The 19,919-nt window shown below is 36.0% G+C and overlaps 1 protein-coding gene across 3 annotated transcripts in view; it reads right to left on the reverse strand.

The window, feature by feature from the left end:
* Positions 1-12,095: 12,095 nt before the first annotated feature.
* Positions 12,096-19,919, reverse strand: part of GTPBP10 (GTP binding protein 10) — a 37,454-nt gene continuing 29,630 nt past the window's right edge. For 2 of the 3 annotated variants that reach the window (XM_017889700.1, XM_017889699.1), the window contains 3 exons: positions 19,388-19,465; positions 14,528-14,651; positions 12,096-12,718 (listed from right to left, as the gene is read on the reverse strand). In XM_017889700.1, the coding sequence (XP_017745189.1) occupies positions 12,456-12,718; positions 14,528-14,651; positions 19,388-19,465 (465 nt within the window). In that variant the 3' untranslated portion in view covers positions 12,096-12,455. The remainder of the gene's footprint in view (positions 12,719-14,527; positions 14,652-19,387; positions 19,466-19,919) is intronic. The other variant, XM_017889698.1, reaches the window with a different exon arrangement.

Below are 19,919 nucleotides of genomic sequence, written 5' to 3' on the forward strand. Positions count from 1 at the left end.
AATACATCTGAAAAGAATGTATATATAAAGAGTTGAGACATGATAAATCATTGATTCAACACTAATGAATCTATAAGAATTAGGATTGGGGAAAGGAAAAGATTACCTAAACATTTTAGAAATTGGGAACTCAAACAAAACAAGCTGATAAATCCCTACTAACACTTATGAAGAGCCTTCTTAAGACTCTTTCCATGATTTTATTAAACTAGAGAGCCTCATCTGGCTGCTCTACGGTTCCTCATATGTGAAACAGAAATAAGGGGATTCCCTGACTGTTCCCAATGCTGTTAAGTGTTCTCCTCACCCTCACCTCACCCCCAGCTTCTTAATGGAGTAGGCCTTCAGTCTCATAACTTGAAAGGATGTGGATCATTCCATAGATGTCTTCTAGCACCACCTCTCATATTTCCTATACATACCGGGTCTCCAGCTTCATTCTAGGAATAAAATATACTACTGAGTTGCAAATCTATGCTAAGGATATAAGACAATGACTGACAGAAAAATTTATTTTAAATTACATATTCTGGGAGGCCGAGGCAGGCGGATCATGAGGTCAAGAGATTGAGACCATCCTGGCCAACATGGTGCAACCTCATCTCTACTAAAAATACAAAAATTAGCCAGGTGTGGTGGCATGCACTGTAGTCCCAGCTACTGGGGAGGCTGAGGCAGGAGAAGTGCTTGAACCCGGGAGGTGGAGGTTGCAGTGAGCCAAGATGGTGCCACTGCACTCCAACCTGGTGACAGAGTGAGACTCCATCCCAAAAAAAAAAGTACATATTCAATCCAGTTAGTGTATTTCAAAGGTGCAATATTTTTCTTCATTTATTAGTGAAAGAAGTTAGGAATTAATTTCCCCCCAAATCAGGAAATGGCAAACAAATGTCTTTGAAAGTCACAGTCACATATATAGTGCATACTAGAAAAGAGGAGGGACAAGACAGGTTCCACACACTTTCATGAGGATCATCAAATTCTGGATCTATTCAAGGGTAGAGAGAAAAGGCAACTTTCAAAAAGTAGCACTTTATTAAATGAAGCATTTACTATACTTCTTCCTAAGAGCACCAAATTGAGAACATGTTTTCTAAATGAGATCTAAGAAGTGGAAATGTGGAATCAATCTGTCCTCCTCCCCTTAAGGCTATCCATTGGTTAAATAAACAAGACTAAAAATCAAACCCCTCCCATACTCTCCCTCCCAAAAAAGAGGGGGAAAAACTCACTAAAATGTCCCAGATTACTCTCCAGAATACAACCAGGGAGCAGTTTTAACAATTCAAATTAGTCTGTTATAGAGTCAACACAGCATGCCTTGCTTTTAAACAAAAAATTAAATTAAAAAAATAAAAAAATTTTTTGGAACAACAAAACAAAAACTAATACTAATCACTTTTCTGACAATACACAATTATTCAAAATTAACTAGAGCTGGGAGAGGGAAGGTAGGGATACCTATGGGCCTTGTCTCACACGAGTGCATGTGTGTCAGGTCCAGGGCATTTGTCATTATCGCAAAAATGAATTTTGATTTTTAATCTCTAGTTTGATGAACACTGCTTTTGGTATGACACCAATACCAGCTGTGCAGAAAAGGCTCTGGAAAGATGTTCATAGCAGCACACACTTGCAGCTCTTTTTCAGTTCTGGAGGCTCCAGGGCAACCAATATTGCTTCATCAGATACATTTTTCGGCCTAATTTTCAGTTTCACTCCAATGCTTCTTCGCTGATTCTCTGTCTGGATGATCTGTTCATTATTGAGCGCAGGGAGTTCCCATACCCTACTATTACCGTATTGCTGTCCATTTCTCCCTTTAGATCTATTAATGTTTGCTTTATATATCTGGGACCTCCAGTGTTGGATGCAGAGATATTTGTAATGTTATATCCTCTTTCTGAATTGATCTCTTTATCATTATATAGTGACCTTCTTTGTCTCTTTTCAGTCTTTGATTTGTAGTCAATTTTATCTGATTTAAGTATAGCTACTCCTGTTCTTTCTTGGTTTCCAGCTACATGGAATATCTTTTTCCACCCCATCCCTTTCACCATGTGCGTCCTCATAGGTGAAGTGGCAGAATATACTTTGTTTCATATCCATTCAGCCATTCTATGCCTTTTCATTGGAAAATTGTATCTGTTTACATTCAGAGTTATTATTTGATAAGTACTGTCATTTTTTTGCTTGTTTTATGGTTGTTTTGTAAGTCCTCTCTTTCTTCCTATCTTCCTTTATAGGTAAATGATTTTCTCTCATTGTATGTTTTAATTAGTTGCTTTTCATTTTTAATAAGTCTATTACAGGTTGTTGTGTGAGATTACCATGAGGTTTACCAAAAATGTTATTTTAAGATGACAACTTAGATCACAAAAAAAGTGAAAAAAAAAAAAAAAAAACTTGTATACTCCATGTCCCACATATTTTGACTTTTAGTTATCTCAATTTACCTATTTTTATATTGCCTACCTCTTAACAGGTTGCTGTAGCTATTATTGTTTTTGATAGAGTTGACTTTTGGGCTTTATACTAGAGTTATAAATAAACTGCACACCAAAATTACAATACTAGCATATTCTGGATTTGTCTGTGTACTTCATTTTACCAGTGAATTTTATATCTTCAAATGTGTTAGGGTTTTTTTCTGCATGGTTAGTGTTTTTTTCTTGCAGATTGCAGAACTTCCTTTAGCATTTCTTGTAAGATGGATTTGGTGGTATTCTGGGAAAGGACATATCTCTCCTTCATATTTGAAGGATTACTTCTGGTTCCAGTATACTTGGATGACAGGTTTTTTCTCATTCAGCACTTTGAAAATGTCATTGTACTCCCTCCTGGCCTATATGGTTTCTGTTGACAAGTCTTGGCCTATATGGTTTCTGTTGAGAAGTCTGTTGCAAGATGAACTGGAACTCCTTTATGTTATTTGCTTATTTTATTTTGCTGCTTTTAGGATTCTCTTTGTCCCTGACCTTTGAGAGTTTGATTATTACATGCCTTGTGGTAATCTTTTTTGCACTGAATCTGTTTGGTGTTCCCTAACCTTCCGGGACCTGGATATTTATCTCTTTCTCAAGTTTTGTTATTATTTCTTTGAATAAGTTTTCTACCCCTGCTCTTGCTCAACTCCCTCTGGAACACCAATAATTCTTAGATTTGGTCTTTGGAGGTAATTTTCTATATCTTCTAGGTGATTTTTTCCCCTCAGATATCTTTACTCCCAAATGGTGATCTTCATTGCCTTTCACTCTTTTCTTTTTTCTCCTCTGTGTATTTTCAAATGGCCCAAGTTCACTGATTCTTCTGCTTGATCCACTCTGCTGAATTTTTCAGTTTAGCAAACGTATTTCTCAGTTCCAAGATTTGTTTAACATTTAAATCTTTGTTACATTTATCTAATAAGTTTCTGAATTGCTTTTCTGTGTTATCTTGGAGTTCCTTGAATCTCTTTACTACTTTTAATTCTTGGTCAGAGAGCTCACATATCTCCAACTCATTAGGGTCAGTTACTGAGGAAACATTCTTTTGATTCTTCCTTTGAAATATCCACTTGCCCTTTATTCACTACAAATAATTACCACAATTTTATTCAAGGCCTCACCTCCTTAGATCAAGATAGGTGCAACAATTTCCATAGGTAATGGTGAATTTAAAATAATAGAAAATCCAGTAATTTATTATTATTCAACATTTTTGTTTTGTTTTGTTTTTTTGAGACAGTCTTGCTCTGCCACCCAAGCTGGAGTTTAGTGGCGCAAACTTGGCTCACAGCAACCTTCGCCTCCTGGGTTCAAGCGATTCTCCTGCCTCAGTCTCCTGAGTAGCTGGGATTACAGGTGTGTGCCACCATGCCTGGCTAATTTTTGTATTTTTAGTAGAGATAGGATTTTACCATGTTGGCCAGGCTGGTCTCAAACTCCTGACCTCAAGTGATCTGCCCTCCCAAAGTGCTGCAGTTGTAGGTGTGAGCCATCGCGTCCAGTCTATTATTTTAAATTTAAAACAGAAAACCTTATTACATACTAAGCAGTGGGCTCTTTTTCACAGATTATTTAATTCCAACAACCCCACATTACCAGCAGAGAAACTGAGATACAGAGTAATTAATATGCCCCAAATCAAGAAGTATTAAGTGGTGGACTTCCTAAAAGGTTGCTGTCATTGCTCAGAACTCTATAAACTCAGGCCCATCTCCTTATTTTAGATTTCCGTCTCTAAGATTTACTCTAAATGCTCATGTCAGGTATTCCTGAACTTGGAATGGCCTTACACTATTTTTTTAACCCAGATCTTACATACATTCACCCTTCTCTGAATATTTGTGTCTTCTCTAAGCTTTACACAATTCATAAACTCCAAAATGTAAACTAACTCGCAGATATTGTTCCCTTTCTGTTAGTCATATCTCACCAGAGCATTTCCAAGTCCATGACTGAAATTCAACAAATACAGATTAATAAAAATTACTCCCCATATACTTTTTTTAAAAAGCCTGTCAAATAAAAAAACTATCTATTAATTGCAAAATTGGAAAATGTAATTGCAAAGTATATTATCACTGCTAGTTGAGAAGTGAAAAGGGGAAAACAGTTTGTTTTTGAATTACTATAAAAAATCTGAGACTGGGCTTCTGCAGGCTTTATATGAAGCATAGTACTGGCATCTGCTTCTGGTGAGGCCTCAGGAAGCTTACAATCATGCTGGAAGGTGACGGGGAGCAAGTATGTCGCATGGTGAGAGTGGGAACAAGAGAGAGAAGGGGGAGGTCCCGGATTCTTTTAAACAACCAGATCTCATGTAAACTGAGCAAGAACTCACTCATCACCAAGAGGATAGTGCTAAGCTATTCATGAAGGATTTGCCCCCATGATCCAATCACCTCCCACCAGGGCCTACCTCCAACACTGGGAATCACATTTCAACATGAGATCTGGAGGGAGCATTCAAACCACATCAAATAGGGAAGTGTTAAGTTTTATGTATCCCTCAAAAATTGTATGTTGAAGTCCTAATCAACATTACCTCAGAATCCAACCATATTTGGAGATAATGTCTTTATAGAGGTAATCAAGTTAAAATGATGTCATTAGGGTGGGCCGTAATCTGACTGATGTCCTTATAAAAAGGGTAAATTTGGTGACAACCACACACACAAAGAGAACGCCATGTATAGATGAAGGCAGAGATTGGGATGATGCTTCTACAAAACAAGAAATGCCAAAAACTGGCCCCAAATCACCAGAAGCTAGGCTAGAGGCATGAACCAGATTCTCTCTCATGGCCCTCAGATGCAACCAGCTCTGCCAATACCTTGATCTTGGACTTCCAGGCTCAAGAAATGTGAGATAATAAATTTCATTGTTTAAGCCACCTAGTGTGCTGTACTTTGTTACAGCAGCCCTAGCAAAGTAATAAAGGAAGGGAAGAAGGTTCTGAGTAAATTAAACAGTGAGATGTCACTTTACAAACTGTTAGAAATTTGTAGTGCATCTTCAAATTTGATAGCACATCTGCTTCTAAGATTCTTGAATAAAGCTACTTAGTGAAGAGGGAGAAGGAAGAAGAGAGGGAAGAGGATTTACAGAAGAATTGGCCAATTAATAGAATAAAGGCGTTTGCCCATAACTGCATTAAGGTGCTTTAAATCTTTGTCTCTTACCATGCCTACCACCTGCTCCTACCATCACCACTAATTTTTTTCACAGTTTTAAATAGAAATTTTTTGTTGAGTTTTTGATGAGGTATTATAAACTTGTATTTACTGTAGTCCTTCCTTGCCGCCCCCCCACCCCCCGCCATCCTTAGTTTGTTACTTACAGTCAACTGTGGCCCCAAAATATTAAATGGAAAAGTTCAGAAATACACACTATTCTAAATAACATGAGGAAATCTCATTCCATCCTGCCAGGAGGTGAATCATCTCTTTGTCCAGTGTATCCACGCTGTATATGCTACTCTCCCATTCACCATGGGTAGGTATCATCTGATCCTGACATCATGGCTTGATGATCCAGGATCACCCAAAGCAAAATATTCTCCTGAGGTATTGGCAGAAGGTCAGCAGTAGCCTAATACCAGGTACGTTACAATGCCTATGTCATTCACCTCACATGATCTTATCATGTAGGCATTTTATCAGCTCACATAATCAGTAAAGATATTTTGAAGGGAGACCATATTTAACATAGCTTTTATTACAATATATTGTTATAATTGGTCCAATTTAATATTATTCATCTCTTACTGTGCCTAATTTATAAACTTTATCATAGCTGTGTATAGATAGAAAAAAACATAATATATATATAGGGTTTGGTACTATCCAGGGTTTTAAGCATCCCTTCCCCCCATCCTCAGTTTCAGTTACTTAAAGACAACTGTCATCCAAAAATATTAAATGGAAAAGTTCTGAAATACACACTATTCTAAGTAACATGAAGAAATCATGAGGGAGTTTTCTGGTTTCATATTTTTATAGGAAAGGAAGGTCATATGTGCTCATTTTATTGTTCTAACAATTTCTCTTGACCCCACTACCACTTCCTGGAAAGATTTGTTTTCAAAACAGAGGTTCAATTTTTATACAGTCTTTATTTCCCCCATTAGCATTCACTTGACTCAGGACTTTTATGTACTGTGTCATTTAATCATGTTTCAAATCCATCCAAAGTCATAAGCTTTTACTCGATGTATGCCCTTGATTTAAAATATTCTCAATCTCCTTCAATTTGTAGCACACAAAACTGAAGGCATATTTTAGCTTATAATCATGTCTTTTTTCTTAAGAAAATTATACTACAGTTTTCTTAAAACCTTTCATATAGAAATAATACAATAGTGTTTGGTAACCAAATAAAAAAATGAAAGTACTAATCAGAAGATATTGGCAGTTTCAGAAAAATATACTGGAATATGGGCCATGAACAAAGGAAGCTTTTGTCCTTTGCTTTCAACTTTCAATGCACTCAGAATTTAGAAAATAGGAAAAGATTATCTTGCCATATATTGCTCGCAAATTAGTTATAACATAAGCTGCATGTCCTGTTCTTCAAATTCCAAGTATTTCAAAGGGACATGACTTGGATAACAGCTATGCTTCACATAGCTTGGTATCTTACCTGTACATCCCAAAGAATTTAATTTCTATTATACACAATTAATAATATATACAAAAGTGATTACTTTCTCTGAAGTCTTCCAGGTACCCAACAACTATTAACAACATTTTTAAACAATTCTAACAAATTGCCTAAAATTTGTGGTTGATGATGGTCAGAAATGGTAGTTGAAATCGCCCCTGGCTTTTTCACGCTTACAAAAGCCAACTGAGGCAATAACCACACCTGATACTTCTGAGCTATCCAGAGAGACATACAACAACTTTCCAACATCCATATTTTTTTCTTCTTCCCTCTCTCCCTTTCTCATTTTTACTACCTATTTCGTTTTGCTTTTTCTTCAGTTAGCTACTGACACCTACTCAAAACTAAAGCTATTTCCCTAGTACCTTTCCCTCTACTTGCCAAGCTCCAATTAGAAAAAAGAAAACTGGCTGGGCATAAATGGCTCACGCCTATAATCCTAGGACTTTCAGAGGCTGAAGCGGGATGATTCCATGAGGCTGGGAGTTCAAGACCACTCTGGGCAATATAGTAAGACCCTGTCTCTACAAAATAATTTTTTAAATATTTATTTAAATTTTTAAATAAATTTATGGCACACACCTGTAGTCCCAGCTACTTGGGAGGATGAAGCAGGAGGATAACTTGAGCCCAGGAGATTGAGGCTGCAGAGAGCTACAATCATGCCACCACACTCCAGAGAGAGAACCTGTCTTTAAAAAGAATAAAAAAAAAAACTAAACAAATAAAACAGATATGAAATCTCTTTAAGAAAAAAATACGTTTATTTTTCACTGCTTAACTTTGCAATTAAAATTATACATGTTGTCTGCCAACACTTTTTGTCCACTGTTTCATTAATTCTTGAGTTATAAACTTTGATAAGGCATAGACTTTTTAAAAATAAATGTCTTTAAAAAAATTTTCCCATCCTGGCCAACATGGTGAAACCCCATCTCTACTAAAATACAAAATGAGCTGGGCGTGGTGGTGCATGCCTGTAATCCCAGCTACTTGGGAGGCTGAGGCAGAAGAATTGCTTGAACCAGGGAATGGGAGGCTGCAGTGAGCCAAGATAATGTCACTGCACTCCAGCCTGGCAACAGAGCAAGACTCCACCTCCAAAATAAAATAATAATAATAAATAAATAAATAAAATAAAATAAAATTCAAATTTTTTAGGATCCCAAAAGAGTTTAAAAAACAAGTCATGTATTCACCACCAAACTTAAAAAACATTACACGGCCAGCAGGCAATACAGGGTAGTGTTTAAATAAGTTAAAATATGTGATTTACTCGGCACAGTACTCAGCATATGGTAACATGCCCACTTTAGATATGATTACTAGCACAGAGCATGTACTCAAATAAGATTTCTGGATTTGTTTCACTTTCTATTCTGTATGGAGAGACAGATTTAAACCAAATTTGAGATACTGTTAAGGATTTAAAGATACGCATTAAATTCGATTCACTATTTGGTCTTTAAACAAAATGTTGCCATATTTTGCAATAAGATATCTTTTGTGTAGGTTTACACAAGTTATATTATTGCTAATTTTATTAAGCTACAATTTTAAAGTGCACGTATGCTACTGCTTTGAAAAATTATTTTTAATATACCTTAATGACACTGCAAATTTCTAGATGGGATTTGTAAAACTGGGTTTTCAATCTGAACTTTGCAAACACTGTGAAACTGCTTGGAAAATATTTTATGTGTTTATGTACATTTTTTCGGCAAGACAAGTCTGTAGCTTTCACTACTGAAAGGAATCTCTAACCTCCATCCTTGCAGAGCAAATAAGCACTGAGATAATAGAAAAAACATAACTTTACAAGAAAACTAATTGGACAAAACCTGAAACGAAATATCCTTGACCTAATATTTCTCATTATAAGACTTTTTTTCCTGATTATGTAATTAATACATGTTTACCATTTTAAAAAAAGTTCATCTTGCTATAATAAATAATATGAATATATATCACAAAAGCACAATATAATAGGTTTTGGAATTTTCAGTGCACAGGTCCAACTTCATAGCACAATATACTTAATACTGTATAAACTTCTATTTCATGATGGTAAATAAATCTGGTATTACAGAAAGCTCTGCAAGAACTACTGCGACTTTGTAAAAATTTGCTATACATTGAATTTAATACTCTGGTTATTCAGTAATAAGTGTTTCAAAAAAGTACGTATTTTGAAAATTGCATTTTGAAACGTAAAAATGTAAAGTCTCATTTAAGGACAAAATAAAATGCATCTGAGATAAGACTTACCTCAAAATAAGTCCTTATGTTTCAAAATTATTTTTTATAATATAAAAAAGGAATCTGATTTTCTCCATCAGAATAAAAATCAAAAGTCAAAAAAAGGTACATAGAGTACACTTTCAGTAACCAGAAAATACTAATGAATTGAACATCTTAGTGAGTCACATAATAAAATGTTTCAGTTAGTCATGGAGTGGCACCCTGGGCACTACTGACAGGGCAAATAATCCTGAACACACATCTACTACCCTTTGCCACACATTCACCTGATGAAACTAACCTTACATTGCCACTTGCTTACATTTAGAAAATAATGGAGCTTAAAAAAAATAGCACTGAAGTTACAAATGTAAAACATACCCAATACAAAACCTGGTCACTGTGATCACTACAAATTCCAAACGTTTTTCCTCACTCTTATTCTTTTCCTGTTAAGGAAAGAGGCTATTCCAATCCCCGGCAGTTTCTGTTATCAAATGCAAGATATACAAGGGCAGTAGGTCCTGTCCTCGTGAACATGTTACATACAGCACCTTGGACAATGCCTGGTACAGGAGAGACACTCAATAAATACGTGAGCAATGAAGAAAAAAGAAATACAAAAGCCAGTTTGGGGACTGGAATGGGAGGTAGGAGTCAGGAACAGAAAATAAAACAAATACAAGTGAAATAATACTGGGAGAATGTCACTCATGTTGTCAAATCAGAAATAAATTTAAGCTGAGAACAATGCATTATTTTTCTTTAATACAAGAGGATGAATAGCCCTATCTCAGGCTGTATGCAACATTAAATTCCAAAATAATTTCTAATTTAAAAACAGCATTGAAGAATAATTTTTGAAGTACTTTCTTGTTTGTTTGTTTGTTTTGAGAAGTCTCCCTCTTATCCTCCAGGCAAGATCGTGCAATGGCGCGATCTCAGCTCACTGCAACCTCCGCCTCCTGGGTTCAAGCGATTCTCCTGCCTCAGCCTCCCGAGTAGCTGGGATTATAGGCACGCACCACCATGCCCAGCTGATTTTTGTATTTTAGTAGAGATGAGTTTTCGCCATGTTGGCCAGGCTGGTCTTGAACTCCTGACCTCAAGTGGTCTTCCTGCCTCAGCCTCCCAAAGTGCTGGGATTACAGGTATGAGCCCACCATGCCTAGCCTGAAGTACAATTTTTTTAAAGCTCATTAACTTGTTACTATTTTGTAAAAAAAAAAATTAAGTTGGAAAAAATTTATATAATTAACTTATTTGGGTACAAATTTATGCATAAAAATTTCTGCAAGAACGTAAACTATTAACAATCATTTTCCCTGGGAAGAACTGAGGGGCCTAATGCACAAAGAAGGGAGCTTTTATTATTTACTTATATGCTTTTGTACTGTTTGAATTTTTTGTTTTTACAATCAATATGTACATTTTATAATAAAACTCATTTAAAAGGAAAATGTCCAATTTGTATTTGTGAAACAGGTAGAAATTCAGAAATTGCAATCTCTTATATTGATTGTCGATAACATTAAAGTTTGCGTTCTGTTTTATAGAAAGCCAGGGTCTCGCTATGTTGCTCAGGCATGAACACCTGGGCTCAAGCAATACTTCCGCCTTGGCTTCCCAAAGTGCTAGGATTGCAGGCATGTACCACTATGTCTGGCCCGCACTACCATGGCTGGCCTGCACTTTCTATTTATTCTCTCTTTACTAAAATAACAAAGTGGGAAATTAAATAGATTAGGACAAAAGAAAGTGAAACAGACTAGGACAAAAGAAAAACAAAACATATAGATCGGCCTCCTCCAATTCAGGAAAAAATATTATACTCAAGAAAAGAAAATTTTCCAAAAGCTCAAATCACAAACACCTATCCGTTAGTTTCTGTTGTATCTTTATTATCATTGAACACGTGTTCAAATTTAGGGTTTTAAGATCTCCACAAAAGGTAACTATTATATATTTAGTGCAACCAGGTACAAGACAGGCTCAAAAACAAACAAAACTGAATTGTTCATTCTAATAATAATCTACAGAATCCTTTACATAAATTTAAAAAATGATCTCAATAGGGACATCCTAAGTAAAGGAATATCAGAGAATGTTATTATAGGGTGGGCTGGCCATAAACTTGTAAAATATAATTTTTTAGCTTTTTTTTTATGAGATGGAGTCCAGCTCTGTCACCCAGGCTGGAGTAGTGGCATGATTTCGAGCTCACTGTATCCTCCACCTCCTGCGTTCAAGCGACTCTCCCGCCTCAGCCTCTAGAGTAGCTGGGACTACAACAGGCATGTGCCACTATGCCTGGCTAATTTTCATATTTTAGTAGAGACAGGGTTTAGCCATGTTGGCCAGGCTGGTCTTGAACTCCTGACCTCAAGTGATCTGCCCTCCTCCGCCTCCGAAAGTGCTGGGTTTACAGGCGTGAGCCACCATGCCTGGCCACTAGTTACTTTTTACTGTTGATGTACTTAATTACAAAATGATAACTTTAAAAGGTATGGTTCTTGAACAATGACACATCAATCAGAAGGTAATAATACTAAAAAAAAGATCTGTGAAGAAGCTTTCAAAATAAAAAATTTAATTTTTAAAAATGACATAGAAACACTATGGATTTATCATGTGTAACATGTCTGAAATATCTATACATTGTGGAATGGCTCAATACAGCCAATTAGTGTGCATTACCTTATGTGCTTTTTGGAAAAACCACTTAAAATTTACTCAGTAACTTTCAAAATGCATTGTTGTTAATTATAGTCACCAAGCTGTACAATAGATCTCTTGAACTCAGTTTCCTTGTCTAACCAAAATTTTGCATATTTTGACCATCTCCTCAATCCTCCACTGCCCCACCAGCCCGTGATAACCAAATTCTGTTCTCTCCTTCTATGAGTTCAACTTTTTAAGATTCCACATGTAAGTGAGATTATGCAGTATTTGTCTTTCTAAGCCTGGCTTATTTTACTTAACATGTCCTCCAGGTTGTCACAGACGAAAGGATTTCCTTGTTTTTAAGCATTAAATACTATTCCATTAATACCATTTTTAATATATTTAAATTATATCCATTTTGGAAGTAGTAACAGCATGCTTTGATGGTGGCTCACTAGAAGACACTGTATCAGAAATCCACAAATTAAGCAATTGTTTCTTATGATGTGCATCATTTTCCTGGTTGGCCTGTTCATCCAGTGACTTTCTTATACAGTTCTTTAATTCTTCTATTCCTTCTCCAGTAACTGCAGATATGGGGATGATATGTTGGAATTCTACAGTCCTCTCTGGAGTCATGTTTTTTCCAAATAAATGCAGAAAATCTAAAAGAAAGAACACAAACTAAGCAGATTTTCATTGTTTTGAAAGTTAGTTAAAACTTTGGTTTGATTTGTGAAGCAGGGAACCAAAACTTAGCATTTTCATGCCTTTTCCCCTTTTCTCTCTAATTAAAGTTCTCAGAGCTTTGGATTTTACTATTGATTATGGTAAGATTCTTGGCACAAAATACACTTGTTAGATGAATATATTTTAAACCAAACTAAGTATGAATAGAAGATGAATCACAAAAATGACTTACTTAAGGAAGTAATAAATTTTGTGTAGGGGGTTAAATAAGGCAAGGCAGCATTGATTCTCCGAAAGACACTTTCTGTAAAAATAGTAACATCATTTACAATTTGAGACATTCTACTTGGCCTCAGGACACTGGAGACCTTTAACTTCCCGAAAGTATAGGTTCATCATCAATGATGCTAGGATCCATACAAAAACTGAAGAGGGATTATAGAGAATTCAGGGAAGATAATTTCAGATGAGTCCAATCTATCACCCCACATGGACTAACAATTGTTATATTACTTTTACCTTTTCCCTGTCACCATGGCATACTGATTGGCCGGGGAGATGGCATACTGATTGGATGGATTAACTGATATGAACTAGAAAGGCTGAACTGAAACAGACTGGTGGAAAAGACAACATGGAGCTTGCTTTCTGAGATTCAAAGGTCCCCAAGAAAGTCCAGAGAGGCTAACTCAGGATTATCACTAAAGGGCCTATATTTTATTTCACAATAGGTCAGAACAGCTACGGACTCCTGAGTCACCCCCACTTTTGGTACTTCCTCTGAAAATTCCCTTCTCCGCAAGATCAACTAGCAAACAGAACTAACGACTTTATAAAGCAAATGTCATTAGGAATGAAGACTATCTAGTATTAGGGAATATTTATATCCCATGAGTAATTTATTAACTCAAGGACAGCTCCAACATGTAAATTACACAGGGGAAAGATTTTTGAGAGGAAAGGACCTTCTGGGGCTGTCTGACAGTCTTAGCACACTATAATCTATTTTCCCACAATTGTTACCAAGAATAAAAAGAGACATATTACTGAAAAACACGTTAGCCACATACCATACACCCTACTTTTCCTCATTTGTGCATGAGGTTCTCTACTAGACTCTGAATGAAATCATCATTGCCATAGGACACAACGTGTTCTGAAAATGTCAATATCCAAAACTGTGGAGAATCCCTTTAAGTTACTTTACATATAGTCCAAGAAGCAAATTCCAGACAAATAAATCATTTTGGAGTCACAGCTTCTATTTTTCTGTGTCACACATACACAGGAAAAATGCAGTTCTTTTCAGAAGACTCATCCTCTTCAGAAACTATCTATAGAGTTAGTTTTGCCAAGAAACATACTTCTTTAGAACTTCTTCTGTTTTAATTTTATGATGTACAGTACTAGGGGAATGAAGAGCTTGTGAAGTATGTTAATGAAAATGAAAGACTTCACAGGGTAGATGCTGACTTTTTCCTCCTTTTATTCAAATCCCACATATGCTTTATGGGCCCAATTTAAGTTTTATTCTTCATGAAGCCTGACCTTTTTAGTTCAAATTAATCTTTCTTTTGTCTCCTTTAATTTACTGTCCATATCAAATATTCTAGAATTTGATAATTATTATGTTACAATGTTATTTACATGTTTTGTACATTCTTTCTTCAAACGTGACTTTTAAGAGCAGAAACTGTCAGTTTTCTTTTCCACTGATTATAACAACATTCTCTGTACATTGTAATAATTCTTTAAATTAGAATTAAATGAATAAATAGGCTTACCTTTAGGATTCTGGAGCTGGTTCATCAATTCATGGAACTTATCTTGAGCACCTGGCAAGTCCATTTTATTAACTGCCAAGAGTGCAGGTTTTGTCTGAAGTTCCTCTTTGTACAATTCCAACTCCTTTAAATCAAAAAAGAAAACACAATAATTTTAGTATTGGTTTCTGTATAAACTATGTATTTGGTCATCAATGACCTGGGTGATCTAAAGCCCATTCACGTCACTGAAATGCAATAAATCCCAACAACAGAAAACAAAAGGAAGAATTTCAAAAAATGATTCTGGTTAGGTCACATGTTAGTATGTTTTAGCTTAAATGATATCCTAGAGACAGTTGTAATTTTGCGTCTGGAGTCAAATATGGGTATCTGGACTTCACACAGATAAAATTCAGAAGTCAGTAATGATCACTGAACGTTATACCTGTAGGATTCTTGGAAAAAGTAAACGTACTTAGGAATAAATCTTTGTCGCCTTGGATTAAACATCTGTTTCTCAGATGTAACATGAAAAGCACAACTAAAAGAGTAGATAAAAGGCGGAAGACTGCTTAAGGCTACCAACCAGGAGTTTGAGGCTGCAATGAGCTAGGATCATGCCTGCACTCTAGTCTACATGACAGAATGAGGCCCTGTTTGTAATAAAAATAAATAAATATATAAGGCTGGGCATGGTGGCTCATGCCTGTAATCTCAGCACTTTAGGAGGCTGAGGTAGGAGCATCACTTGGGCTCAGGAGTTCAAGACAAGCCTTGACAACATAGCAAGACCGCATCTCTACAAAAATATTTAGTTTAATTTAAAAAAAGGAAAGAAAAGAATGAAACAAATGGCATTTCATCAAAATTAAAAATTTTGGGTTGTTTTCTTGCTATTGAGAGTTGTTTTGCTTCCTTATGTTTTGGATATCAACCACTTATCAGATATACGATTTACAGGTATTTTCTCCCATTCCCTTGGTTGCCTCTTCACTCTGCTGATTATTCCTTTTGCTGTGCAGAAGCTTTTTAGTTTGAGGCAATCCTACTTGTCTATTTTTCTTCTTGTTGCCTGTGCTTTGAGGTCACATTAAAAAAAATAATTGCTCAGACAAATGTCATGGAACTTCTCTGTTTTCTTCTAGTGGTTTTATGGTTTCAGGCTTTGAGTTTATGTCTTTAATCAACTTTGAACTGATTTTTTACATGGTGTGAAGTAAGGGTCTAATTTCATTTTTCTGCAAGTGGATATTCAGTTTTCTCAATATCACTTATTGAAGAAGAAAACTGTCCTTTTCGTACTGTGTGTTCTAGGTTCCTTTGTCGAAAATTAACTGTAAATGCATGGATTTAATTCTGAGCTCTGGATTCTGTTCCATAGGTTTATGTGTCTATTGTTATGCCAGTACCACGCTGTTTTGATTACTATAGCTTTGTAGTAGGTTTTGAAATTAGGTAATGTGAAGCTTCCAGCTTTGTTCTTTTTGCTCAAGATTGTTTTGGCTATTCAGGGTCTTTTGTGGTTCCATACAAATTTTAAGATTTGTTTTCTATTTCTGTGAAAAATGCCATTAGAATTTTGATACAGATTGTGCTGAATCCGTTGATCACTCTGGGTAATATAAACCTGATTTAAAAATGGATAAAGAACCTGAATTGACATTTCTCAACAACATACAAATGACCAATACGTGAATATGTGTATGAAAAAATGTTCAACATCACGGATCATTAGGGAATGAAAAGGAAAATCACAATGAGATAGCTCCTCACATTTGGAAGGATGGCTATTACCAAAAAGACAAAAGATAACAAGTATTATCAAGGATATGGAGAAAGAAGAACGCTTGAACACTGTTGGGTGGGAATGTAAATTAGTACAGCCATTATAAAAAGCAGTATAAAGGTTTCTCAAAAAATTAAAAATAGAACTACCAAATGATCCAGCAATCCCACTTCTGGATATATATCCAAAGGAAATAAAATCAGTATGTCAAAGAGATCTCTGCACTCCCATTTTTACTGAAGCATTATTCATAATAGCCAAGACATGGAATCAACCTCAGTGTCCATCGATGGATGAATAATGAAAATGTAATATACACACACACAACTGAATACTCTTCAGCCTTAAAAAAAGCAAATCTTGTCATTTACAACAACATGGATGAACCTGGAGAACACTATGCTAAGTGAAATAAGCCAAGCACAGAAAAACAAACAAACTGCATAATCCCACTTATACGTGGAATCTTAAAAGGTTGAATTCATAGTAGCAGAAAAAATGGTGGTTGCCAAGGTGCTTGGGGGAGGAAGGATGGTGGGGTATTGGTCAAATGGAACAAAGATTCAGTTAAATGGGATGAATAAGCTCTGGATATCTATTGTACAGTATGATGACTATAGTTAATGTATTATATATTTGAAGATTGCTAAAACAGATTTTAAATGTTCTCAGCACACACAAAAAAAGGTAACATGACGGATCATGTTAATTAGCTTGATTTAATCATTTCACGATGTATACATATATACATATATCCAAATATCAATTGTACACTTCAAGTACACACAATTTATGTCAATTACACTCTAACAAAACTGGAAAATTAAATAAATAAATGTTTTTTGCCACAAAGAAGACACAAAATACACTGAAAAGTGAAAAGACAAGTCACAGAAGGGGAGAAAATATTTTCAAATTATGTATCTTAGAAGGGACTTATTTCCAGCCAGGCATGGTGGCTCACATCTGTAATCCCAGCACTTTGGGAAGCTGAGGTGGCGGATCACCTGAGGTCTGGAGTTCAAGACCACCCCGGCCAACATGGTGAAACCCTGCTTCTACTAAAAATCAAAAATTAGACAGGTGTGGTGGCACGTGCTTGTAATCCCAGCTACTCAGGAGGCTGAGGCTGCAGAATCACTTGAACTCAGGAGACGGAGGTTGCACTGAGCCAAGATCGTGCCACCGCACTCCAGCCCAGGCGACATCGGAAAAAAAAAAAAAAAAAAAAAAGAAGGACTTATCTCCAAAAATATAAAACATGCTTAAAACTGAACAATTAAAAGACAAATAATACAAATAGTAATGCACACAGAATCTGAACAGACTTTTCTCCAAAGACACAAAAATAGCTAATAAGCACATAAAAAGATTCTTAGCATCAGTAATCTTAAGAGAAATGCAAATAAGAACTATAACAAAATACTACTGCACTCCCACTAGGATGACTAAAGTAAAAACGACAGACAACAACAAGTGTTGACATTTATGTGGAAAAACTGGAACTCTCATACATTGATGGTGGGACTGTAAAATGGCACAATGGTGCTACCAATTCGGAATAGTTTGGCAGTTCCTCAAAATGTTAAACAAAGAATTACCATCTGATCCAGCAATTCCACTCCTAAGTATATATCCAAGAGAAATGAAAACACGTCTATACAAAAACCTGTACACAAATGTTCACATCAGTATTAATCATTACAGACAAGAAGTGGCAAATGAAATAGGATCTATAAAGTCCTGGAGGTAAGCAACATCATGTTGTCTTAGAGAGAAATCACATGGCTGAAATATAGCATCTAGGGGACAGGGTTACAGAGGACTGCCAGGCAGGGGCCCAAATTTACAGATTTCATAAATCATGCTCAGGTTAGACTTTAACCTAACAGCTATTGGGGTCCATATCAAAGTGTTTTAGGCAGGAAACATCAGCATCAGCCTGGTGCTTTTACAAAGATCACTCTAGCTGCCATATAAAAAATGGACTGGAGAGAAGCAAGGCAGGACACAGGGAGACTGGACACGACCAGATTCAATATTCCAGTAAGAAGAACTGATGATTTTAACAGTGTAGATGAAGACAAGAGGATGGATTTCAGAGAGATTTAGGATAAAAAACTGACAGCACTTGTGTAGGTGGTGAGAAGAATCAGTGTATCATAGCTTACACATTCACTAAGTTATGGGGATGGCTGAAAAGTTTTTAAAAAGTTTACTTTTATCCATATTAAGTTTAAGTGATTAATGGGACATCCAATCAAAGATGTCCAGTGGGCATCTGGTATAAAGAACAACAAAAGCCGGGTGCGGCAGCCCACACCTGTAATCCCAGCACTTCGGGAGGCCGAGGCGAGTGGATTACCTGAGGTCAGGAGGAGTTCAAGACCAGCCTAGCCAAAACGGTGAAACCCCGTCTCTACTAAAAATACAAAAATTAGTCGGGCGTGGTGGCACACACTTGTAATCCCAGCTACTTGGGAGGCTGAGGCAGAAGAATCGCTTGAGCCCGGGAGAGAGAGAGAGCTGAGATCATACCACTGCACTCCAGCCTGGCAGACAAAGCAAGACTGTCTCAAATAAAAAAAGAACAATGAAAAGATCTAGGTATCAGCTACAGATCTGGCAGTTATCAATATTATTAATCGTAACTAAAGCAATGAGAGTGGATTTGCAAAATAAGGTTAGGACAGAGCTTTGAATAATGTTACTTAAAGGATGAGAAAAAAAAAGAGCCTAAAAAGTAGACTGAGAAATACTGTTAAGAGTAGAAATAGAACCAGAAGATTACAGGTCACAAAACTAAGAATGAGAAACAAGAAGAATTAGACAACGTGCCAAAGCTGAAGCAAGATAAAAGTCTGGGAAGTATGTAATAGGGATTTGGAAGCCCAGGAGTGTTTTATCCATTGCAGTAGTTCGAGGAGTAAATGAATGTAGAGGAACTGGAGACAACAAGTTTAAGTAATTCTTTAACTGACATCAAAGCTTTAAAGGCAGAGTATGTATAGGCTGTAATTATGTTATTTCATATAGTCTTATATTCCTACATATTAGACCAAATACAGAACACAGTAAAACAGAAAACCTACTTTTGTAAGCAGTATTATGGTTTCAAAAGCAGTTCTGTATTGAGTGTGAGAAGAAAGCTGAAATCCAGAAATATCAACCTAAAAAAAGAGAAGGAAAGAGACAGCCTTTAACATAAGAATAGCTATACATTTATATGTTTTAAAATGTTTTACTATCTCAAGCTAAAAACAATTTCTCTGTATTCTACTTGTTATTTAGTAATTCAAAATAAGTAACAGAAATACAGCTGTTAAGATAACTTTAATTATTCTGATAAAATTAGTCATTAATAAAAAACTAGGATAAGACAATCTGTATGAGTAAAGACAATCTCATATATAACTCTAGCACCATCAATGAAGAATGAAAGAGACACTATGATACTATATAATACGGTAGTATGTTGGAAATCTTAAGGAAATACATGTTGGCCAGTATGGCCAAACTTACATATGATATAGTAAACAATGTCACTTCCATCCCCGTATTATAAAAGACTTAGTGGAGTAACATATGCTACCACTTTCTTTTTTTTTTTGAGATGGAGTCTCG

The sequence above is a fragment of the Rhinopithecus bieti genome, unplaced genomic scaffold (genome assembly GCF_001698545.2).
Source record: "Rhinopithecus bieti isolate Rb0 unplaced genomic scaffold, ASM169854v2 scaffold_19669, whole genome shotgun sequence".
Taxonomy (NCBI): Eukaryota; Metazoa; Chordata; class Mammalia; order Primates; family Cercopithecidae; genus Rhinopithecus; species Rhinopithecus bieti.